This window comes from Phocoena phocoena, chromosome X (genome assembly GCF_963924675.1).
Source record: "Phocoena phocoena chromosome X, mPhoPho1.1, whole genome shotgun sequence".
Classification (NCBI taxonomy): Eukaryota; Metazoa; Chordata; class Mammalia; order Artiodactyla; family Phocoenidae; genus Phocoena; species Phocoena phocoena.
Genome location: NC_089240.1, coordinates 91,930,211 through 91,957,184, shown reverse-complemented (window position 1 = coordinate 91,957,184; position 26,974 = coordinate 91,930,211). Strand labels below are relative to the sequence as shown.

The 26,974-nt window shown below is 36.0% G+C and overlaps 1 protein-coding gene across 2 annotated transcripts in view; it reads right to left on the bottom strand.

Moving 5' to 3' along the window:
* The window catches only part of COL4A5 (collagen type IV alpha 5 chain), a 226,166-nt gene that overhangs the window by 55,575 nt on the left and 143,617 nt on the right, over positions 1-26,974 (bottom strand). For both annotated transcript variants that reach the window (XM_065900585.1, XM_065900587.1), the window contains exons 20-30: positions 26,386-26,559; positions 25,961-26,044; positions 22,873-22,965; positions 20,620-20,690; positions 20,129-20,320; positions 19,181-19,349; positions 17,121-17,213; positions 16,929-17,033; positions 12,122-12,219; positions 10,697-10,847; positions 3,848-3,961 (exon numbers count right to left, since the gene is read on the bottom strand). In XM_065900585.1, the coding sequence (XP_065756657.1) occupies positions 3,848-3,961; positions 10,697-10,847; positions 12,122-12,219; positions 16,929-17,033; positions 17,121-17,213; positions 19,181-19,349; positions 20,129-20,320; positions 20,620-20,690; positions 22,873-22,965; positions 25,961-26,044; positions 26,386-26,559 (1,344 nt within the window). The remainder of the gene's footprint in view (positions 1-3,847; positions 3,962-10,696; positions 10,848-12,121; positions 12,220-16,928; positions 17,034-17,120; positions 17,214-19,180; positions 19,350-20,128; positions 20,321-20,619; positions 20,691-22,872; positions 22,966-25,960; positions 26,045-26,385; positions 26,560-26,974) is intronic.

Genomic DNA, 26,974 nt, shown 5'->3' with positions numbered 1-26,974 from the left:
ACTTCAATCTGGAGAAATCTTGTTTGTTTTCCAAGTTTAAAGCTTGAAGATATGGCTTTTGGGGAAAAAAAAGATGAATAAGGTCTGAGGATTTAATGTATAACATGGTGACTATCATCGATAATACTGTATTGTATAACTGCAACTCGCTAATAGAGTAGAACTTAGGGGTTCTCACACACAAAACGCAGAAAATATGTGAGGTGACGGATGTGTTAACTTGATTGTGAAAATCCTTTTACCACGTATACATATATCAAATAATCACATTGTACATTTGAAACATATTACAATTCTATTTGTCTATTATACCTCAATAGAGCTCAAAAGATAATAAATCAAAGGAAATATCCTATTTACAGTTTCTCAGAACCATTTTCATGAAATATCTCTTGCATCTTTTATGATGATCCTATTATATTTGAATGATATTTTCTATTTGCTCTAGTATAATAAATTCTCAATATTAAAAAAGAAAAAGATAAGGCTTTTGAGAGAGAACTACAGTACCTGGTAGACCTGAAGTTCAAGAGGCAGGAAGTTACAGTTCAGCAGCAAGATGAACCACCCAAGCAGAAGCAAGTTGCAAAAAGATTCATTAGGTTAGGAAACAAAACTAGCCATGTAAAGATTAGAACAAAAAGTCTACGAATAGAATTTATTAGATATTGATTCACTACTAACATATATTAGTAATCAGTAAAGAAATGTATTTTAGGCATTTGCTCAGATGCTCATATAACATATACTATAAATGTGTTTGCCAACAGGGACACAATAAAATATTTACATTCACAAAAAGTAATACTTTTTGATGCAGATCAGCTTTACACTCTTGTTTATCTCTGATCTTTATATTGCTGTGAATGATCACTTTAGAATTTAAGCTCGTAAAGGTTAGTTAGAATTTAAAAATAAACTTGATTTTATACTGTAGCAGGTTAGGTACAGATAACTCAATAATTATTAGTGCAGTCTATGATTAAGCAAACTACATGTACTAGGCAAAGATCTCTGCATTGTCATTAGTAGTAGTAACAGATATTATGCTGTGTTTTTTTCACAGCATAGATCTTTTCCATGACTATGTCAGGAATTGGCATCCTGGTAAGATCCAGAATGAAGAAAGTCAATATAAATTCAAAGGCTCTGCTGAATCTCCTTATACAATAAAAGGAATTATATGGATGTATCTATAGAGGCTAAGTACATTAGAGGTATATAATGCTCTAAATTTATTTGCAGCCAAATGGAATGAGTTTATGGGAAAAAAGAGAAAATTCCAAAAGCATGCATTATCTGTGGAAACTTTACATACACACACACACAGCCCAAGGGTTTTACAGCCAAAAAAAGTTAGAAAACTACAATGTACTCTCCTTCATCTATAAAAATGACATGACTAATTCCTTGTTCCTTTGATTCACATTACTGGTGATGAGCCTGAGCTGATTCAGCCATGCACGTGTTCCTGAGGCTGGGCAAGTGTTACACCACATCTAACTCAGGTTAGGGTATTATCTGTAGACATGGAATTGAGTATATTTAACTGACCTCTAAAAAGATTAACTAAAGCAATTATCTTCTAGTTATTGGCCAGACCAAATAATAAGAACCAAAAACTTCCATTTCTGCCTGGGTTACTAGGGCATGGGGTGAAAAGCATTTTGCTTCTTGTCCCTTAGCATTTTTTAAAAAATGTATTTCCCTACTGCCAAATGAGGAATTGATATTCAACAGGTCTTTAACTTATAAACATGCATTAAACTGTACAGCCTGCTATGGAAAAGAGAATGACAAACAGTAAAGCTTAATTAAATAATAGAAAACTGGAGTCAAAAGAAAAGCCTGAAAAGCATATATTTCTGGAGAAATGACAACATAGAATACTTTGCATTAAGTTTTCTACTACAAAATGAAACACAGCAAGTATATTTAATAAGCTTCTTATTAGAAAAAAATTGGTAGTTAGAATTTCAGCCATGCAGTATAAGTCAGGTGTATCAAGATATTAGTAGTAGCCTTGCTGATCATCCTGTTATCGAGATGTACAAACAGAAATTATGGTATTTTTGAAACGGACTAAGATAATATTCTGCTTTGGTGATACAAATAAAATTTACTTTAAAAGTGAGTACATGTTGCTATTATCAAATACAAAATGTGGTCATCCTGTGGTAAAAAAAATTGTGATTTGAGAACATTTCTATATTAATAAGAATGAATTCAATACATTTTCATGGCAGTTGCTGTTAACTTCATTTGTTTGTTGAACCATATTAGTTAAGATCTTCAATTCTGTAGCAAAATATATATTTACAGAAGGAAGAGATGATATTAAATTCAGCATCATTACTTTTCCCCCTGCCCATTCTATATGGACTTTATAAATATACCTATATATCCATCAGTTAAAAAGAAACATTAGATGAATGAAACATCGTAGAGCATTAGCTAAATTTGAAAAGGCATAAAGCACAAATGAATGTATTTTTATTTTGTTCGTATTGGTATTAACAGTGGTCTCTTTTTATTCTTGCTAAGCTGTGATTTAAGAATTCAAAATGCTTCCAAAACCTCATGCAATTTTAGGAAATAAAATAAATGACAAAACACAACAGAAATGATAAATTCATTTTAGCCATTTTGTGAAACAGCGGGCCAAGACTATAATGGCCAAACCTAAAAATTAATTGTTTTCTCTCAAGATCCCTCTGCTAGTTGGACAGATGATTTTCTCATGAATGTTGAAGCACTTACTTTTTAACAAGCTGGTTCAAAGCAACACTGTAAGTTTTCTTATTTCTAAATCAGTAGTGACATGTTAGGGGCCACTAAAAAAACGGTATAATGTGCCATAAAATAAATGTTTAAAATAGGACATAAGCAAAAATAACCTTTACTTTCCAGGTTTTTATATTGTTAATCAGTGTTTCTAGATGTTTAGCATAATAACTAACAAAATACCTATTGGCATTTAAGGTCAGAAAATATATTCCATTGTTTCAAAGTCAATGTATGTATATCTGAACGGTGCGTTTAAGTCATCCGATGTATTCATGTGAAGTAAGGAATGATGAAATGTTCCATATTTGTTTTAATTTCATATATTATTATAGTGCTTTGCAATAACATAATCTTGGCCCAAGTGTGGCCCTTACTATGCCTGTCTAGATTAAGATAAAAATAATTCACATCACCAGATGGCTCAGAATCCACAAACTCGAGTAAGCTCTCACACAAACATAGAGGAATCATACGATTCTCTATTAGGTTACAAGCTGACAAAACTTTTCTGAGTATTCATATTAAGAAAAACCTTAGCGTGCTTATGAGTTGCAAAGTAAATGCTGATTTATGGGCAAAAGAAGAGAAAATTCAAGTAAACTCACTTATCTTATTAAAAAAATTGAGAATGCCTAAGAAATATTTTTCAAAGAACTTTTTTAACCCTAGTTCTCATGTGCTAAGAAATGTTACGAGGTTCCACAAAGGTCTATTAATGCCATATAGCTACTCAGGTCTGAAATGATTAGCACTAGAAGGTCTGGGATTCCAAGGCTATGACTAGCTCAATGATTATAAGCCATGGCAACACACTGCAATTGTTAAATTGCATTGTTGTTAATAGATCAATTTTAAATTAACAGAGAGGGGAAATATCAGGGATTAAAGTAGCTCTTATGTAGTGATCTGTGCTCTTTCACTTTTACATAATTATATAAGTGGACATGTTAACTCGCAAATCTGTTTTCTGGAAGACAGTTACATAGGTTACACTTCATTGAGGGGCTAATCAACCTCTACGTAATTAGTGCTACAAAATGCACATTTACTCCAATCTTACCAGGTTGACCTATTGGTCCAGGAATTCCTGGTGGCCCTGGTAGTCCCTGAACACCTGTTCCTGGCAGCCCAGGAGGTCCCATTGTCCCAGGTTGTCCATTTGGTCCAATGTCACCTTTAAGGAATAAATATAGTTTAGATATTAAAAACAAAAATAGCTGAGTCACTAGCCTTTAGCATTGGTTCACAAGTTATAATTACAATGAGTTTGTAGTATGTTTTATCATATATTTGCTAAATATCAAGTTTCAGAATCAGTTATGTCATATCCAGAAAATTTCTACTTGAATTCTCACTGAAAATGCAGTATATTTGCAGACAAATCTGGGGAGAATTGACTGTCTCTTCCCATCTACACATGTCTCCTCCCATCTACACACATTTATTAACCAGTTAATTCTACCATTTTTCAAAACACAAGTTTCAAGCTGTTAATAATAGAGTTTTAATTTTTCCCACAAATACATTAGGCACATTTTGTTTTATTAATTTCTAGATATGATATAGATTTTTTGCAAATTATATTTTATTTCTTGTTTCAATATTTACAAACACACTATTCTATTTGTCACAATGATATTTTGCACGTAATTCTGCTACCTGGAACATCCTTCCCTAAAGATTCAGTTCAAATGTCACCTTGTATATGAAGCTTCCCAAGGCACCTTAGATGCAGCCCTGAACAAAAGTAACATATGAGGTAAACTAAATGCTTCCAAAGTCATCATTTTTTTTCTTTTTTGTTTAATGATTCCAATGTTCAGTATTAAGCACATTTTCTTCCTCTTATAGTTCTTTCCTGATGGATATTAGCCTTATTAATTTATTATTGGTCACTATGTTGCCTTGAAGATGCTGTACCAATTTCTCCTATAGTTTAGTCACTAAGTTCTGATACCCAGCCACTGGTGTAAGTATATCTGGTGGGTGAACTTTTATTGTGATCTGCTTGCTGTGTTTTGACTATGGTCTATTGGTCCAAAACATTAGTGATACATATTCATAAAAGTTCCAGTTGAGATAAACACTATCATGGTGATACCACCTAGATTTTCTTATAGTAGAGAACAATCTCTGAGATCTTCAAGAGCAGAGTCTATGCCTTTGTGTTTCTAACAATTCAAGTAGTAATAGACACAGAATGAGAACATAATGAATGTTTGAGGAATAAAGGAATTACGTGGCAGAAAGCCCCAAATTCTTTTTTTCCTAGCACCTTAGGAACTGTACTGAGGTTTTAATATTTGGGAATGATTCCTATTAGGATATGGGGATCCTATGCTTCCTTTCAAAGGTTAGGCAAATGCTTGATAAAGAGCTGATGTTTAAAATGGGCTTCAACCCCTTTCTTCCCAACCTCTGTCTCAAGGATATTTTCATAAACAAAGTATAATGAGTGAGTAATTTCTATATGGAGACTGTTTGCCACATAGCTTATCATTTGAAATGTTTCTATCTGCAAGTTTGGGGGGTCACAGGTTTAAGCTGGGGGAGGTAACTGATGGGAAACACTATCTGTAACTTTGAGTGTTACAGTTCACAGCCGGCCAGAATTGTGTACTCAAAGACAGGAAGGTATTTTTAAAAGCGCTTATCTGAGAACAATTTGTATTGGGTTAGTTTGGGGCTCTTGCTGGCAGAATATAGGCTGGTTAAATTTGGCAATGCTGTTTTATTGCTTTAATAGGAATCAATCCAACGTGTTTCAGAAGCATGGGGTTCTTCAGATTATTTTCTGGAGGCCAAAACGTTGACCAGGAGAGCCTACTTCCTTGCAAACCAGAAAGAAAAAAAAACAATTGCCAAACCAGTTAGACTAATTCTATTCATATACCTAATTAGGGAAATCAAAATCAAGGGGATAGAAGAAACCAATAAAGAAATGAGCAAAGGACATGAGCAGTTTACAGGAAAAAATATGTATGTCCTTTAAATATATGAAAAGATGGTCAATTTCTCTCATAATAATGGAAATACAAATTTTAAACTACCCTGAGAGTAAAGGAAAAGGACCTAGTATATCCAAATAAATTTTTAAAAAAGAAAAAAGTTGGAGAACTTATATTACCTGACATCAAGTCTTACTGTAAAGCTAGTGTAATATAAACAGTTGGTAGGAACTTAAGGATAGTAAGGTAGATAAGCAGAACTGACAGCACAGAAATACACCCACACATAAACAGTCGTTTGATTTTTGACACAGACACCAAAATAATCCAATGAGGAGGGAGCTATTTTAAATAAATGATACTAAGTAAAACTTATTTGAAATGGATGATAGTCTCCAACATAAAAGCTAAAACTATAACATTTACAAAATAAAAAAGAATATATTTGCAACTTTGGAACAGGGAAAGTTTTCTTAGATAAAACACAGAAAATAATAATCAAATAAGAAAAAAATTGATAAATGAAAAATCAATAAAATTAAAACTTTTGCTCATCAAAATACACTAGGCAAGCCAGATAGGGATAAAATACTCATAAACATGTATTTGACAAAGAACCAGTATGCAGGATACGTAAAGGTCACTTCCAACTTAACAATAAAAAGAGAAACAACCTATATATATATATATATATATATATATATATATATATATATATATTATATATATTATATATATATATATATATATATATTTTTTTTTTTTTTTGCAGTACAAGGGCTTCGCACTGTTGTGGCCTCTCCCGTTGCAGAGCACAGGCTCCGGACGCACAGGCTCAGTGGCCATGGCTCACGGGCCCAGCCGCTCCGCGGCATGTGGGATCTTCCTGGACCAGGGCACAAACCCATGTCCCCTGCATCGGCAGGCGGACTCTCAACCACCGCGTCACCAGGGAAGCCCAACAACCCATATTTTAAAGTGGGAAAAATATCTGAATATGTAAATAATTCACCAGTACATGTAAAAGAGCTCAACATCATTAGCCATCAGGGAAATGCAAACTAAAACCGAAATACGTTACCTACATACCTACTAAAGTTCAAAAATGAAAAGACTAATAAAACCAAATGTTGGAGAGAATGTGGAACAACTGAAACTTTCATACCGTATTAGTTAGAAAATGATACAACCATTTTGGGAAAAGGTCTAGTAATTTCCTTCTTCTATTATTGAGTTATAGTTGATTTACAATATTATATAAGTTTCAGGTGTACAACATAGTGATTCACAATTTTAAAGGTTATACTCCATTTATAGTTATTATAAAATATTGGCTATATTCTCCCTGTGCTGTACAATATATCCTTGTAGCTTATTTATTTTGTAGTACATAGTAGTTTGTACCTCTTAATCCCCTACCCTATCTTACCCCTCCCCCTTCCCTCTCTCCACCAGTAACCACTAGTTTGTTCTCTATTTCTGTGAGACTGTTTCCTTTTTGTTATATCCACTATTTTGTTTTATTTTTTAGATTCTACATATAAGTCCTATCATACATTATTTGTCTTTCTCTGTCTGACTTATTTCACTAAGCATAATACCCTCCAAGTCCATTCATGTTGTTGCAAATGGCACAATTTCATTCCTTTTTATGGCTGAGTAATAGTCCATCGTATATATGTGCCACGTCTTCTTTATCCATTCGTCTATTGATGGGCATTTAGGTTGCTTCTATGACCTGACTATTGTAAATAGTGCTGCAGTGAATTCTGGGGTGCATGTGTCGTTTTGAATTGTGGTTTTCTCTGGATATATGTCCAGGAGTGGGATCGCTGGATCATATGGTAGTTCTACTTGTAGTTTTTTGAGAAACTTCCATACTGTTTTCTACAGTGGGTGTACCAGTTTACATTCCTACCAATGATGTACAAGGGTTCCCTGAAAAAGGTCTAGTAGTGTCTTATACAACCAACATGCACCTGTCTTATGACCCAACAATTCTACTCTTAGGTATTTACTCAAGCATAATGAAAGCACATGTCCATTAAAAAAAAGTAGTAAAAGAATGTTCTTAAGAGTTTCCCTCATAATAGCCAAACACTTTGACACAGTCCAGGTGTCCATCTACAGAGAATGGATAAACAAACTTTGGTATACTTATACAATGAAATGCTCATTAAAAAAAAAAGGACTACTGATAAACACAACAACATGAATGAATCTGAAAAACAATAATCTGAGTGAAGGAAGCCTTACAAAGAAAGTACATGCTGTATAATTCCAAAGGATTTCTAGAACAGGTAGAATTAATTTTTGATGAAAAAAATCATTACCGTATGGTTGCCACTGTGGATATTGGGGCTAGGACTGAGGAAAGGGGCAAAAGGAAAATTTCTGGGATCATATCTTGATAGGGGTTTGGTTAAACAGGAGTATGCATCTGTTAAAATCCAGAAAATGTACTCTTAAGATTTGCACATTTCATTTTTTTTTAAAACATCTTTATTGGGGTATAATTGCTTTACAATGGTGTGTTAGTTTCTGCTTTATAACAAAGTGAATCAGCTATACATATACATATGTTCCCATATGTCTTCCCTCTTGCGTCTCCCTCCCTCCCACTCTCCCCATCCCACCCCTCCAGGCTGTCACAAAGCCCCGAGCTAATATCCCTGTGCCTTGCGGCTGCTTCCCCCTAGCTATCTACCTTACTACGTTTGTTAGTGTGTATATGTCCATGACTCTTTCTCGCCCTGTCAAAACTCACCCTTCCCCCTCCCCATATCCTCAAGTCCGTTCTCCAGTAGGTCTGCGTCTTTATTCCTGTCTTACCCCTAGGTTCTTCATGACATTTTTTTTCCTTAAATTCCGTATATATGTGTTAGCATACGGTATTTGTCTTTTTCTTTCTGACTTACTTCACTCTGTATGACAGACTCTAGGTCTATCCATCTCATTACAAATAGCTCAATTTCATTTCTTTTTAAGGCTGAGTAATATTCCATTGTGTATATGTGCCACATCTTCTTTATCCATTCATCCGATGATGGGCGCTTAGGTTACATTTCATTTTTTTTAACACCTTTATTGGAGTATAATTGTTTTACAATGGTGTGTTAGTTTCTGCTTTATAACAAAATGAATCAGTTATACATAAACATATGTTCCCATATCTCTTCCCTCTTGCGCCTCCCTCCCTCCCACCCTCCCTATCCCCCCCCCAGGTGGTCACAAAGCACCAAGCTGATCTCCCTGTGCTATGTGGCTGCTTCCCACTAGCTATCTATTTTACATTTGGTAGTGTATCAAAAGAAAAAGAACAACCATAGACATGCATGCTGCAGTATTTAGGGAGAAGTGCATTGCTACTGTAATTTATTTTGAAACGCATTAAAAATAAGTCAATGAAAGTAGAAAGGGATGAACAAATACGTGACAAATCATGCGTAGTAAAATGTTGATAGTAGAATATTAATGGTGGGTATACAGTAGTCACTGTAAACTTCTTTCTACTTTGCTTTATATAAAAATTTTTTTAAAAATTAAATGTTGAGGGCTTCCCTGGTGGCTAAGTGGTTGGGAGTCCGCCTGCTGATGCGGGGGACATGGGGTCGTGCCCCAGAGCGGGAGGATCCCACATACCGCAGAGTGGCTGGGCCCGTGAGCCATGGCCGCTGGGCCTGCGCATCCAGAGCCTGTGCTCCACAACAGGAGAGGCCACAGTGGTGAGAGGCCCGCGTACCGCAAAAAAAAAAATTAAATGTTGGCAGAGAGATAAAATGTGAATTGTAGAATCTAGGTGGTAGATAGATGGGTTTTCACTGTACAATTCTTGTTAATTTTTCTGTGTGTTTGAGATTTTTCACAATAAAATGTTTAAAAAACTATACTGATACCTACTTGTTTCCAACAGTTTGGCAAAAATCCAAGAGTTTATCAACATACTCATTTAGCAAGGCTGTGGGGAAACAAGCACACCCATACATTTTGGGGGGGAGTGTAAAAAGGTACAAATGGAGAGGAATCTGTCAATATCTAGAAATGCATTTGCCCTTCCATTCAGAAAACCCATTTTTATTACTCTATTCTAACATTACAGCTGTACACACATGAAATAACATGTATGCAAGATTATTCAGTGTGGCATTATTTCTAATAAGAAAATATTGCCAAAAACACAGTCTAGCAACTGGTAGAATAAAACATGGCATACCCAAGCAATCCAATACTAGGCAACTATTTTTTAAAAAATCATAATCTCTATGTACTAACATGGAGGATTCTCTAGAATATAAAGTTAAATGAAATAAGTAAAGTGCAAAAGGTAGTACTCTATCTTTTGAGAAAGGTAGTAAATAAAAATACATATATTCTTTATTCTTCTTTAGCACAGGGAGATCAGCTCAGTGCTTTGTGACCACCTAGAGGGGTGGGATAGGGAGGGTGGGAGGGAGACGCAAGAGGGAGGAGATATGGGGATGTATGTATATGTATAGCTGATTCACTTTGTTATAAAGCAGAAACTAACACACCATTGTAAAGCAATTATACTCCAATAAAGATGTTAAAGTGTATATATATATATATACATATATATATATATATATATATATATATATATATATATATTCTTATTGGCTTGTATTTGTATGAAGGAACACCGGAAGGACAAATAAGTAACTAAAAAATGGCTACATATAGGATGGGGAGGAACATAATGGATGGATATGGGGTAAAGGGAAGACTTTTACAAAAGTGTTACTTCAATACATATATTATTGTATCATCTATACAATGAAATAAAACACAACATATACCAATGGAGGATTACAAAAAAAAGCCATGATAGAGTGGCAGCATAGGCTTTCTAGTTAATTGGGATTATCACCCATAAACTGTCACAACAGTTTCAATTTCTATAAATTTAAAAGCAAATTGAGAAGTAGCAACAGCCTCCATACCTTTTGGTCCAGGTAGCCCATCCAAGCCAGCTTGTCCTGGAGGACCTTGAGGTCCTGGGAAACCACGATCCCCTTTTGGACCAAGTATTCCTTTGAAACCTGGGAGTCCTGGAGGCCCAGGTGGCCCAGGTAGCCCAAATCCTGGTTCTCCCTTGAGCATACACATGATAAAACACAACAAAGACTCCCATGACTTTCTTGGTGTTTACTGTTTACTACAGAGAATTTAAAGCAGAAAATACAAGGTAATATCCCCCCCGCCATGGCAAAGGGAGTAGGATAATTAAATGAAAAGTAATTGGCATGCAGGACAGAACATCTGGAAGGATAGGAAACTGGGCTTAGTAAAACAAACTGAATTATTTGGTCTGGTTTCAGGACAAAAAAAGAACTAACTGAGACAGCATGACATTAAAGAACCAAAGTGATGAAATATGATTACAGACTGGGTACTGTATTAGATGATTATTTTAAATTTGACTAAGTATGATAAAAGAATTGTGAGTTTTCTATATAATGTCTGTTTACTTAGAGATGAATACTGAAGTATAGATAGTTATAGGTGAAATGACACAGTATTGAGATTTGGGTTAAAATACTTCAGCAAAGAAAAAAAGCATAGATGAAGCAAATATAAAATCTTGATAATTTGGAATCTGAGTCATGGATATATGAAAGTTCACTGTATTATTCCTTTTACTTTTGCATTCATTTGAAAAGGTTAATAATAAAATAAAAACAATCAATAGAGAAGTGATTTCTCATGACAACTGTGGCCATGGTCAATTTTTCTTCCCATGGAAAAAAGTTATTGATAGTAATCATAAAAACACAGGAAGTTTAAATTAATTAAACACAGAGAAAATACAGGAACAGTTAGGATAATTACGTACCATGGCAGTTTGCTGAAGACTGACTAAGGAAAATTTTACATTAGCTAAAATGTAGTAAGAGGGACAGAAACCAACTCAAACACAGTACCATTATTAGTATTAAGTCGATAGCAATGATTTGCATTAAGTATCTGGGATGGAATTGGGACAGAGGGGAAACGTATGAGAAGTACTTGGCATGATATTCAATACCATTTCAACCAAACATCACACAGACATGGACAGAGATTAAATGGAATGATGGTATTACAGAAAAGCACAGGGGAAGCTGATGATTGTATTCTCTCATCTCATCTCATCATATAACCAGTCACTCTAAACAGGTTCAGAAACTTCTTTTTTTTTGCTTCAAATTTGACCCCTTGGACTATTAAAAAGTATTTGGAATTAAATATTTTTAAATAAAAATACAATAAGTTAAGTTTTATTTATACAGTGAAGCCTTGGGATGATGTCTAAATCAAAATAGAGAAGGCTAAGGAAGGTAGGGGGAATAGAAAAAGAATAAAAAATAAATTAATATGTCTCAGACCTTTAGTCCTGGAAAGCCTGGTGGCCCAGAAGGACCTTCTAGACCAATTCTTCCAGGTGTCCCAGGTGCTCCTGGAGGTCCTGGAATTCCAGGGAAACCTGTAAAATTAGAAGCCATTTTTTAATCTCCAAAGAGAAGACACTGTAAGAAAGATACCCAAACTCCCAAACCCACATTTTCACCCTATTCAATCATGCTTAGTGACTACAGTAAGATGGTAAAACTACAATGACATTCTAGATAACTACTTCAGACTAAGCCTTACAGATACCTGATATTCTCTCTCAATCACCATATGGTTCCCTATTATTGTCATATAGGGCTAATGTGTGTGGAAGATATGCTCTTCTAAGGAAAATCAAAGCTGTTACCAACGAGACAGAACTAAAAATAAGGAATGAATCCAACACAAAAATGCAGAGAAACTTTTCTTCTGCTTACATCTGGATACAGTATGATAAAAGACCTACTACATAATTCTGGAAATGATCTAAAAACAATTGCAGAAAATAAATAAGGAACCACAAGCTTTAAATGACATATTAAACAAGATGGACTTAATTGATATTTAAGGGCATTCCATCCAAAAACAACAGAATACACTTTCCTCTCAAGTGCTCGTGGAACATTCTCCAGGATAGATGATATCGTGGGTCACAAGTCAAGCTTTGGTAAATTTAAGAAAACTGAAATTGTACCAAGTATCTTTTCCAACCACAATACTATGAGACTAGACATCAATTACAGGAAAAAATCTGTAAAAAATACAAACGCATGGAGGCTAAACAAAATGCTAGTAAATAACCAAGAGATAACTGAAGAAATCAAAGAGGAAATCAAAAAGTACCTAGAAACAAATGACAATGAAAACACGATGACCCAAAACCTATGGGATGCAGCAAAAGTACCTATAAGAGGGAAGTATATAGCAATACAATCCTACCTCAAGAAACAAGAAAAATCTCAAATAAACAACCTAACATTACATCTAAAGGAATTAGAGAAAGAAGAACAAAAAACCCAAAGTTAGCAGAAGATAAGAAATCATAAAGATCAGATCAGAAATAAATGAAAAAGAAATGAAGGACACAATAGAAATGATCAATAAAACTAAAAGCTGGTTCTTTGAGAAGATAAACAAAATTGATAAACCATTAGTCAGACTCATCAAGAAAAAAGGGAAAGACTCAAATCAATAGAATTAGAAATGAAAAAGGAGAAGTAACAACTGACACTGCAGAAATACAAAGGATCATGAGAGATTACTACAAGCAATTATATGCCAATAAAATGGACAAACTGGAAGAAATGGACAAATTCGTAGAAAGGCACAACCTTCTGAGACTGAACCAGGAAGAAACAGAAAATATAAACAGACCGATCACAAGCACTGAAATTGAGACTGTGATTAAAAATCTTCCCACAAACAGAAGCCCAGGACCAGATGGCTTCACAGGCGAATTCTTTCAAACATTTAGAGAAGAGCTAATACCTATCCTTCTCAAACTCTTCCAAAATATAACAAAGGGAGGAACCCTCCCAAACTCATTCTATGAGGCCACCAACACCCTGATACCAAAACCAGACCAAGATGTCACAAAGAAAGAAAACTACAGGCCAATATCACTGATTAACATACATGCAAAAATTCTCAAAAAATACTAGCAAACAGAATCCAACAGCACATTAAAAGGATCATACAACATGATGAAGTGGGGTTTATCCCAGGAGTGCAAGGATTCAATATACACAAATCAATCAATGTGATAAACCATATTAACAAATTGAAGGAGAAAAACTATATGATCCTCTCAATAGATGCAGAAAAAGCTTTTGACAAAATTCAACACCCATTTACAATAAAAACCCTCCAGAAAGTAGACACAGAGGGAACTTACTTCAACATAATAAAGCCCATATATGACAAACCCACAGCCAACATCATTCTCAATGGTGAAAAACTGAAACCATTTCCTTTAAGATCAGTAACAAGGTTGTCCACTCTCACCACTATTATTCAGCATAGTTTTGGAAGTTTTAGCCACAGCAATCAGAGAAGAAAAGGAAATAAAAGGAATCCAAATCGGAAAAGAAGAAATAAAGCTGTCACTGTTTGCAGATGACATGATACTATACATAGAGCATCCTAAAGATGCTACCAAAAAACTACTAGAGCTAATCAATGAATTTAGCAAAGTAGCAGGATACAAAATTAATGCACATAAATCTCTTGCATTCCTATACACTAATGATGAAAAACCTGAAAGAGAAATTAAGGAAACACTCCCATTTACCATTGCAACCAAAAGGATAAAATACCTAGGAATAAACCTACCTAAGGAGACAAAAGACCTGTATGCAGAAAACTATAAGACACTGATGAAAGAAATTAAAGATGATACAAACAGATGGAGAGATATACCACGCCCTTGGACTGGAAGAATCAACACTGTGAAAATGACTACTACCCAAAGCAATCTACAGATTCAATGCAATCCCTATCAAACTACCAATGGCATTTTTCACAGAACTAAAACAAAAAAGCTCACAATTTGTATAGAAACACAAAAGACCCAGAATGGCCAAAGCGATCTTGAGAAAGAAAAATGGAGCTGGAGGAATCAGGCTCCTGGACTTCAGACTATACTACAAAGCTACAGTAATCAAGACAGTATGGCACTGGCACAAAAAACAGAAATATAGACCAATGGAACAGGATTGAAAGCCCAGAGATAAACCCACACACATATGGTCACCTTATTTTTGATAAAGGAGGGAAGAATATACAATGGAGAAAATACAGCCTCTTCAATAAATGGTGCTGGGAAAACTGGACAGCTACATGTAAAAGAATGAAACTAGAACACTCCCTAACACCATACACAAAAATAAACTCAAAATGGATTAAAGACCTAAATGTAAGGCCAGACACCATAAAACTCTTAGAGGAAAACATAGGCAGAACACTCTATGACATAAATCACAGCAAGATCCTTTTTGACCCACCTCCTAGAGAAATGGAAATAAAAACAAAAATAAACAAATGGGACCTAATGAAACTGCAAAGCTTTTGCACAGCAAAGGAAAACATAAAGAAGATGAAAAGACAACCCTCAGAATGGGAGAAAATATATGCAAATGAAGCAACTGACAAAGGATTAATCTCCAAAATTTATAAGCAGCTCATGTAGCTCAATATCAAAAAAACAAACAACCCAATCCAAAAATGGGCAGAAGACCTAAATAGACATTTCTCCAAAGAAGATATACAGATCCCCAACAAACACATGAAAGGATGCTCAATATCACTAATCATTAGAGAAATGCAAATCCAAACTACAATGAGGTATCACCTCACACCAGTCAGAATGGCCAGCTTCAAAAAAATCTACAAAAAAATAAATGCTGGAGAGGGTGTGGAGAAAGGGGAACCTTCTTGCACTGTTGGTGGGAATGTAAATTGATACAGCAACTATGGAGAACAGTATGGAGGTTCCTCAAAAAACTAAAAATAGAACTTCCATACAACCCAGCAATCCCACTACTGGGCATATACCCTGATAAAACCATAATTCGAAAAGAGTCACGTACCACAATGTTCATTTCAGCACTATTTACAATAGCCAGGACATGGAAGCAACCTAAATGTCCATCGACAGATGAATGGATAAAGAAGATGTGGCACATATATACAATGGAATACTACTCAGCCATAAAAAGAAACAAAATTGAGTTATTTGTAGTGAGGTGGATGGACCTAGAGACTGTCATACAGAGTGAAGCAAGTCAGAAAGAGAAAAACAAATACCATATGCTAACACATATACATGGAATCTAAAAAAAATGGATGTGAAGAATCTAGGGGCAGGACAGGAATAAAGATGCAGACGTAGAGAATGGACTTGAGGACACAGGGATGGTGAAGGGTAAGCTGGGACGGAGTGAGAGAGTGGCATGGACATACATACACTACCAAATGTAAAATAGAGAGCTAGGGGGAAGCAGCCACATAGCACAGGGAGATCAGCTCAGTGACCAGCTTGTGACCACCTTGAGGGGTGGGATAGAGAGGGTGGGAGGGAGACACAAGAGGGAGGAGATATGGGCATATACATATACGTATAGCTGATTCACTTTTTTATAAAGCAGAAACTAACACACCATTGTAAAGCAATTATGCTCCAATAAAGATGTAAAAAAAATCGCAGATATTATACACATATATACACATAAAATCAAATCTGACTCTTTTGAAGTCATGTAGCATAAATGATTAAGGACATGTTTAAGTACTGATCTCAGACCAATGCACACTCTTTCCATTCATGAGAAAAGAAATTCTGTGACGAATAAAGCATAACTGAAGCAACAGCCCTAAAAATTTCAGTAAATCAAGAGAATATGATTTAGGATAAAACATTACTTGGATATAAGTGTGCAATAAGTCTGTTTTCTGTTTAATACAATTCATTCATTTAACAAATATCTATTGAGCGCTTAATATGTGCCAGGACTTTTCTGAGCCCTGAAAATACAGTGGTGAACACAAAAGACAATAATTACTGTGATATTTAAAGCTTGTATATCATTTTTGCATATCTAGGATTTAGATATTTTCTTGTCTGGAATGTTTTACATAAAGACAATGAAACTATAGTACATACATGCTGTGACTTTTCCCTTACATTCTTTATTGCACATAGAAAAAAGTTGCACGAATATATTTTATCTGTTTTGTGAGCTATATCAAAGAATAATATCATACTAACCAGCTAACCTACCTTGCCTGCTACCCAGTCCTACATACCTTTGGGACCAGGTGGTCCAGGAAGCCCAATTCCAGGGATACCTGGTTCTCCTTTGCTACCAGGTATACCTGGCAAGCCTGGCTGGCCTGGGAGTCCAGGTTCACCTACGGAGAAACAGCAGTTTTTTGGAAGTAGCCAAAGACAGAAACCAACAAGTGTTGAAGACATGGTCAAATAAATTCCCCACATACCTGGAAGACCTACTTCACCATCTCTGCCTGGGTTACCAGGCAAGCCAGGCTTCCCTGGCTGTGTTATGGTCTGACCTGGATCACCTTTAGGACCTAAGAACAAGTGGGAATTAATAGTGAATGGGAAGTGTTCACTTGACTAAAGATCTCCGCTAATTAAAACAAAAAAGAAAGTACTTACAATCTTCTAAAAATTCAAACTAACAAAAATCCATGAGAAAAACAATCCTGTATATATTTTCAAGGAAGATACTAAACAGAAGGATGAAATTTCAAAGATAAAAGTAGATGACAGTATTAAGGGTTTCCATGAAGATGGCATCTATAAAAATATTAGGCATCTATAAAAATATTTTCTAAATGTAGGTCAAAAGAAAAATACTTATTTTTGGTTAACTAGTGGTACGTTAAGGTTTTATGTGTGCAAAGTCCAAGTACAACTACTTCTCATTAATTGAAATAAGAATTTGAAATAGGCTCAGGACAAAGATGGATTTCTTAAACATGACATAAAAAGCACTAACCATGAGAGAGAAAAGGGTGATATATTTGACTACATTCAAAGTGATTTCTGTTCATTGAAGACACCATACAGAGAGTGAAAATGGCAAGCCATAGTGAATTAAGATTTTACAAAATAAATAGCTAATAAAGAACTAATACAAATTATATATATATATATACACACACACACACACACACACATATATATATTCCTCCAAATCAGTAAGAAAAAGAAACAATCCAAAAGAAAAAATGGTCAAAACACTTGAAAAGACATTTCACAAAGAGAAATTCAAATGGTCAACAAACATATGAAAAGGTTTGGTAAACATTAATATAATCAGAGAAATATAAAATAAAACTGCCATGAGATATATCACACTCAACAGATTGGCAAAAATGAAAAAGTCTAACAATACAAAATACTTATGAGGATACAGAGCAACAAGAAACCTCTAATACTGCTGGTGGGAGTATAAATTGGTACAATTGCTTTGGACGTAGTTTGGAATTATCTAGTAAAGCTGAAGATGTATTTATTCTATGCCTCAAGAATGCTAATCTTAAATATATACCCTAGCCTAGGGATTGGCAAATTTTTTCTGTAAAGGACCAGACAGCATATACTTTAGGCTTTGTGGGCCATCTGGTCTCTGTAGCAACAACAACTCTGCAGTAGTAGTGCAAAAGCAGGCATAAACAATAGTGAATGGCTGTGGATGTGTTCAAATAAAATTTTCATTTATGATAACATGTGGAAGGCCAGAGTTGTAGTTTGCTGATCTCTGTCACAGAGCAGTGTATGCACATGTACACCAGAAATATATATAAAAGAATGCACATAGAAGCATTATTCATAATAGGCCTGAACTATAAATAACCCAACTGTCCATTAACAATAGAATGCATAAAGCAACGGTGATACACACACATACACACACACACACAGTGGGATACTGTACAGCAGTGAAAATGAATATGTTATATCCATAAACAAAGTTAACATAAAGAATACTTACCCTATGCTTCCATTAATATAACACTCAAAAAGAAGCATAATTAAAGTACTTTGATAGGAATACATATCTAGGTGATAAAACTGTATATGGAAGGAAATTATGCAAAAGTCAGGACAGTGTTTACCTTTGGAGAAATGGAAGGGGGTTATGATCAGGAAAGAACAGAGAGAGGAGGATAGGGATTTCGAGGATGCTGGCAATGTTGTTTCTTGACGTGTGTGCTAGTTATGTGTGTGTTTCCATTATATTTGTTAAACTTTGCATTATATATATCATGTACATTATATATATCATGCACTTAAAAACAACAACAGTAACAATAAATATAGTCAAAAAATTTAAAGAGAAGCCCCTCTTAAAACACACACACACACACACATTTATGTTTCCCTGCTAAGACGCTCTGAAAAGGCCCAAATATAAATGGCGACAGAAACACAACTCTCATAAAAAGAAGCCAAGAATGGCCAAAAGATAATAAATACATTTCTGCTTTTAAGCACCAAACTAAAAACAAAACAACCATAATAAAGTCACCTGGTATTCCTGGCTGGCCTGGATTTCCTGCTACACCTTGTATGCCTTTTTCACCTGGTGGGCCTGGAGGGCCAAAACCAAGAGGGCCCATAGGCCCCCTATTTCCTGGGAGACCTGGCAAACCTGGGTTCCCAGGGGGACCTCTTTCACCCTTAAAAGCAATTCCACCCTGAAAAGGGAAAAATTTAATACAGAAACATAGATATAACAGCTATCTGTAGGTTGGTATTACTAAGTACAACTAGAGAAATGATACAGCCATAAATAGTTCTTAAAAACTGCATAAGCGTGTGTTATTATGGGGTGGTATGTGTGATCACTCTACTTATTCATTCTTTTAACAAATATTTTTGAGTTCCTACTATGTGCCAGGTGCTGGTGATAAAGCAAAGAATAAAAATTGGCAAAAATCTCTGTGTTCATGAAGTCAAGAAGTTTACAGCCTAGCTAACATTTAATAAAACAGCACTTTCTACCTAAATATCCTGGGCTGTGTGTTGTGCACAAAATAAGAATCTACTCATTTATCTTCAATCTGTATGCTCCATGGCACATTTCACACGGCCATCTACTCACACTAATCTCTAGGCTTACTTTATATAAAAACCAAATTAGTCTTTTGTTGTCCAGTCTAAAAAAAACCAGACAAGGCTATGTGGGATAAGAAAAGGGGAACCTCACAGCGACCCATAAGCATCTTAACCTCCTGCCTACCTAGTCATAGCAAATATTACTCAATATAGCAGTGGGTTAAGCAGAAATAATTAATAAAACCACTGAGAAAAGAACCGTAAAGAAACCCTATGTAGTCAATAACAATGTACCATTACTATATATAATCACATTCTTTTAAGCATTGATTACATGTTCATCTCAGCACCAGGCCTATCCTAGGAAACATCACTAACAATTTGACATGACAAAACCAAGAATATCAAACCAACTCACAGGTTCTCCTTTGGGGCCAGGAAGCCCTGGCAATCCATCCTGTCCAGGGGTGCCAGGTAAACCAGGAAGCCCTGGAGCTCCAGGAGAACCCAAATCTCCTTTGTCACCCTTCATTCCTGGAAAAGTGAGGATGTCACCAGGTTCACCTTTAGGTCCGGGAAAGCCTGGAGCGCCTGGAGCTCCTGGTATGCCCTGAGGAGGGCGGTGGGGGGGGGGGGGGAGGCAATAAAGAGGGGAAAAAGAAGAGAGAGAAAAAGAAACTCAGTTTCTTTTTTTCTAATACTTTCTCCAGTTTATCCCATCAACCTGCCCAATAACATTTAGTGTACCAAGTTATGAGTCAAGTGAGACATATGAGTCAGCACGAGCGAAAGAATCAAATATATCGTAATAAGAAAACTAAATTTCTTTTATATATATCCACAAGTGAAAATCAAAGTGTAAATGGGTTTCTTCTACTTCTTTTGTTATATGATATACTCAAAACTTACTGTTAATCCTTTGGGACCGGTTGCACCAGCGTGTCCTTTTTCACCCTTCTGTCCAGGGAAACCAAGAGATCCTAATACACACACACACACACACACACACACACACACACACAGAGTAATGTGAGCTTTGAGCTTGAAATCCTGACAAAGCTCATATAAAAGTCAGCAAGTCAGGAAGTCAAGTTTTAAAATAAGAATGCCAGACTTCCCCAGTGGTGCAGTGCAGTGGTTAAGAATCTGCCTGCCAATGCACCAATGCGGGGGACACGGGTTCGATCCCTGGTCTGGGAAGATCCCACATGCTGTGGAGCAACTAAGCCCATGCGGCACAACTGCTGAGCCTGAGCTCTAGAGCCTGCGAGCCACAACTACTGAGCCCGCGTGCCACAACTACTGAAGCCCGAACGCCTAGAGACCATGCTCCGCAACAAGAGAAGTCACCGCAATGAGAAGCCCACGCACCGCGACGAAGAGTAGCCCGCGCTCGCCACAACTAGAGAAAGCCCACTGCAGCAATGAAGACCCAACACAGCCAATAAATAAATTAATTAATTAATTAAAAAATAAGAATGCCATTCAATCCCATTTAACAAGTCACATTTTGATCTTTCTATTCTATGCTCTGAAGGCGAGGAGATCATCCTTTCTTTTAGGTAAAGCTAACATTTCCTGGTACATACAGCATTGTATCCTTAGGTATTTCCAATTCCAAATCCTCTCAGAGCTCGCAGCTACCAAGTACTATGCACAGAAATGCTCTGCTCTTATAACCACCCCATTGCCAAGGTGAGAAGGAGATAAGGACAAAGTCTGTGTATCTTTCTTTGTTCTTACTTAAACAATTTTCCTAGATTCCTACCAGTTCTTTCTTTGGTTTGTCACTCCCTAAAATTTGGTTTATGAGAAAGGATTGGTGCTCAAAGACTAGAGGAAATATTACTAAAGCAGTGCTCTCAAAACGGGTCCCTGGACCAGCTGCATCAGCATCACCTGGGCACTGGTTAGAAATGCTAATTCTTGGGCCCTCCACCCCAAGTCTACTAAATCAGAAATTTGGGGGGGTGGGACCCAGGAATCTGGGTTTTAACAAGCCCTCCAAGTAATTCTGATGCACTCCCAAGTTTGAAAACCACTAGACTGGAAGTACAAGGCTAAATGATTAACTTCTAGGGGCAGCTATAAGACTTGCTGAAAATCTATTTCCAAACACCAAATGTGTGTTTGGCAGACACACTAGACAGAAAGGTAAGAGATCTGGTATCTATTCTCAGCCCTCACTGCCTCAGACATGAAGTGTGATTTCAAGAGAATATAATCCTGGGAAACCCCAAGAGGCAGTTGAGTAAAAGAGCTGGAAATGGGGAAGGGGGAGTTATATATAGAAAGAGGAAGACAAATATCATATGATATCACTTATATGTGGAATTTACAAACAGAGTACAAATGAACTTATCTACAAAACAGAAACAGAGTTACAGATGAAGAAAATAAACTTATGGCTACAAGGAGGGTAAGGGAGGAGGGGGATAAATTGGGAGACTGGAATTGACATATACACACTACTATACATAAAATAGATAACTAATAAGGACCTATGTATAGCACAGAGAACTCTACTCAATACTGTGTAATGGCCTATAATGGGAAAAGAATCTAAAGAAGACTGGATATATGTATATGTATAACTGATTCACTTTGCTGTACACGTGAAACTAACACAACATTTAAATCAACTATACTCCAATAACAATTTTTTTTAAAAAAGAAAGAACATTTTAATTTTTTTTAATTTTTAAAAGTTAAAAAAAATAAAGAGGAATATGGGCAGTTGATTGCCAAACTCTGGTAGAAGACCGTTTCTTAATGACAACATGTGATACATCCCAATGACTAGAATCTTGGCCACTGAAAACCATATTCAGGGGTCAGGTATTATGAACATTTTCCCCAGTTTTCTGGAATAAAGAAGTCTGACTCTGTATAAGTTATTTTCCTCACCATATGGAAAATAAGGAAGATATTTTTCCTGGAGTAATACTGTCGAAATTCTTTAATAGAAAATGGTGGTAGCTTCAGCTACTGGAAACAAGAGCATAATTTATTTCACAGCAGATAGTGACATTTCATATTTAATTATTTATGGATGTTAGTGACTAGTCATAAAATGAGACACTGGCATCATTTAAAACTATAAGCTCACTAATATCTAGCCAAGAAATATTTTTAAGGTTGCCCTGAGGAAGAATGTGTTACCTGGGGGACCTGGAAGACCTGGCAAACCAGGTTCACCTGGAGGCCCTGAAACACCAGTTCCAATACAGTTGAAGCACGTGTCACCTTTGTCACCTAGAGAAAACCATAATAAAAAACAAATTTTACTTGAAGGGGTACATATACCTTCTTTAGATAGGTTCTAAAGAAGTTAGCACTAAGGGACAATATTCCTACCTAACAGTGTAGCTGGAGAAGCCTATATCTAGAATCAATTTACTTGATAAATATTTACTGAGCACCTACTATGTGTCAAGCACTGTTCGAGGAGTTTGTAATACATTGATAAACAAAACAGACAAAATCCATACCTTCACAGTGTTTACATTCTACCAGTGGCTGGGTAAGTGAAATTGGATGTGCTTAGGGGTGGGTGGCAGGTTGCAATTTTAAATAGGGTGGTCAGGATAAGACCTCATTGAGAAGATGACACGTGATTAAAAAAACTTAAAGGACATGGCACGTGCATAACGACTATAGAACAGTCCAGGTAGAAAGAGTAGCCATGTTTGGCATATAGAAGGAACATCAAGGAGAACAGATTGTGGGAGTACAGTGAGGAAGGGGAACCGGGTCAGACAGTTAACAGGTTATAACAAGTGGCATATCATAAAATATCACATAGGCCACCACAAAGACTGTGGCTTTTACTGTGAGTGAAATGAGAATTTAGGAGAAGAAATTAAACAGAAAAGCAACATGACATGACTTAAGTTTTAAAAGGATGACTCTGGTTGCTATGTTAATAATATAATCTAAGTACAAGGACGGAAACAGGGTAAACACATAAGTGACTACTGCTGAAGTGATCTAGGAGAGATAGTAGCTCATTCCAGAGTGACAGCAATGAACATGATGAGAATTGGTTAGATTCTGGACATATTTGAAAGTAGAGCCAATAGGGTTTTCTCATGGATCATATAGAATTCAAAAGAAGAAGGGAATCAAGGATGACTCCATGACAGGTCAAAGGTCAAAATGTAAAAGGCAAAAACAATAAAGCTTTTAGAAGAAAACATAGAGGAATATTATCAGGTCCTTGGGATAAGCAAAGATTTCTAAAACAGGACATAAACAGCACTAACAATAAAAGAGGACATTAATAATTTGACTTCTTTTAATTAACAACTTCTGTTCAAGGAAAGACGCGAGTAAAAAAGCAAGTCACAGAATGGGAGAATATATTTGTGACACATATATCAAACAACCCAATTAAAATAGAAAAAGATAGGTATTTTACAAAAAGAATGTACAGACTATAAGAAAAGAGGCTCAGCATCAATAAGTTATGAGGGAAATGGAAACTAAATCCTCTTTGTAAAATGGTTTGGTGGTATCTATGGAATCAAAGATACATCTACCTTATGATCCAGCAATTCCATTACCAGGTTTACACAACAGAAATGAATGCTTATGTCCTACTATATATATATATATATATATATATATATATATATATATATATATATATATATATATGAATGTTCATAGCAGCTTTATTCATAATAGCCCCAGACCAAATGTCCATTAACATTAGAACGGATGAATAGGAATAGGAATATTCATTCAATGAAATACCAAAGAGCAGTGAAAAAATACTGCTACAAACAAAAACATGGATATACCTCACAGATATAATATTAAGCAAAAGAAACCAGATAAAATATTAAGACATAAAAGAGCCCATACTGTATGATTCCATTTATACAAAGTTCAAAGTTAGGCAAACTGTTTGATTGAGGATACAACAGTGGTTACCTTTGGGAGTGCTGTATAGGATACACAAGAGAGTCTCCTAGAGTCTTGGAAAAGTTCTATATTTTGATTTAGACAGTAGTTACATGGGAGGTAATAGATAGACATACATACGGAGAGATATACATATAGAGACAAAGTATATATAGGAGGAGACATATCTATATATAGAGAGAGACATATCTATACCTATATCTATATCTAATATATACGATATGCCAGGAAGGTAGGAAGAAAAACAGAGCATGTAATATACTGAAAACCAAGTGAAGAAAGTGTTAAAGAGTGGAAAAATCAAGGAAATAATGGACTGAGACTTGATATTTGAATTGGCAGTCAACAGGCTGGTGATGACTTTGACAAAAGCAGCATCTATGGAGTGGCTGGGGGAGGGGAGTGAAGTCCTGAGGAGTATGTTTAAGAGAAAATGAGAGTAGAGTTATCTAGAGACAGTGAGTAGAAAATTCTTGAAGAGTTTTGTTCCAAACGGAAGCAGAGGAATGGTGTAGTATCAGGCAGGGGAAGTGGGATCATGATAAAATATTTTTAGATGGGTGAAAAAAGCATATTTGTATACTGCTGGGAATGATCCAGTAAAAGGGGAAAATTGATGATAGGGGAGTGACAAGAATTTCTGGAATGAATTTTTGGGGGAGAACAAGAGGAAACTGAATCTATCGTACAAACAGAAGAATTGCTTTAGATAGGAGCAGTAACAATAATAGGCAGAAAGGCAGAATATAGGGGCAAGATGCAAATAGGGGGGTAAATATGGTGGTGGCGGCAATCTGTGAAAGTTCTCTTGTTATTGCTTCAATTGGTCAGTGGAGGAGGAAGCAAAGTCAGAATCCTAAAATAAGAATGGAAGAGGAGGTGTTAGAAGTTTGAAGAGAGAAGGCACAGGCTCAGAAGAGGTAGTAATTTGGAATTACCAGGGCTGTGCTTTTGTTTGAAGTGAGTACAATGGCAGGAGAGGAGGGCAAAGGTGTCAAGAGTTTATGTATGAGATTGATTATGGAATTTAAGCTGGGTTAGGAGAGAAGAAAGGACATCAAAAGGTTGAGGGACAGTCAAAGTTGGTAGGTTTCAGTGAGTGTGAAGTAATGCTGGAGTCAGGTTATTAGAGGTAGTAAGCTAGAAAGATAGGATGTAGTGGTCACAAAATGAGATTCGGGAAATCAAAATATGGAAGTGTGCACTACTGGTAATGTGTGGTCTTGGGGTATGACCATGGGAGTGAGTGGCTGAGGTAGGATGGAGGATATAGGGGATTTTGCTGATGATTTCAAAGGATGAAGGAATATGGGAATCAAACCTTTCACTCCTTGTTCTCCTTGGAGTCCTCTATCACCTGGAGATCCTGGAGGGCCAGGAGGGCCTGCTTCACATACCTCATCACCTGAGATAAGATAAAACAAGAACAGCAAGCCAATTTTTGTAAAATATCCAGAAGACAACAAAGAGAAAGTCTGATAGGCTAGAAAAAAAGAGATCTATTTTCAGTTATTTCTCTGCATTAATACAACTACCTATAAACAAAAGGAAGATATAATATTAGTGATAATTTGAAGAACAAATCTAAATATCAAAGAATCACCAAAAATCAAAAGTAGAAGCAGTGGAAGAATATTTAGCTATCAGAAATACAAAGAATGATGTCAACCTTCAGCTAGATTCACTTATAAATAAAGACAAAACAAAAACAACAATAGAACTTAACAGGAAAAAACTATAGCTTACTAGGAGGGATGTGAGGGCCAGGAGGACCAGGAGGCCCTGGAAGGCCAGGAGCCCCAGGCTGTCCATCAAGTCCAGGAGATCCAGGAATGGAAATTCCAGGGGGACCTTCATCACCTTTCTGGCCCCTTTCCCCAGGAAAGCCAGGGGGCCCAGGAGGACCTGTAACTGCAAGTCCTAAGGTAAAAACAAATACCCATTAAAAGTGATCAAAATGATCTTATTTTAGACATATTACTTTGGGTCTCAATGAGATATTAAGTAATGATAAGATCTTCCTTTAATGTATAACACCAGTTATGTTCTTAGTTTTTTCTATGAGAATCAACATCTAAAGATGGAAAGTTCCAATAATGTAAGTACTACTTTGAGTATAAGAAAGACTAATTTAAAGTAGCTTTATTACTTTTGGAAATGTACTAATAACTAACTCTCTACTCACTCTCCTTTGACACTATGATTTTTTTAATCTCAGAAATACCAGGAAGCCATTTACAGGAAAAAAGAGGCATCTCAAAGTTCTCATGTAAACGTGGCTCTGTTTCTGGACTTTCTTCTGTTCCACTATCTGTTCCTGCACCATTAACACACT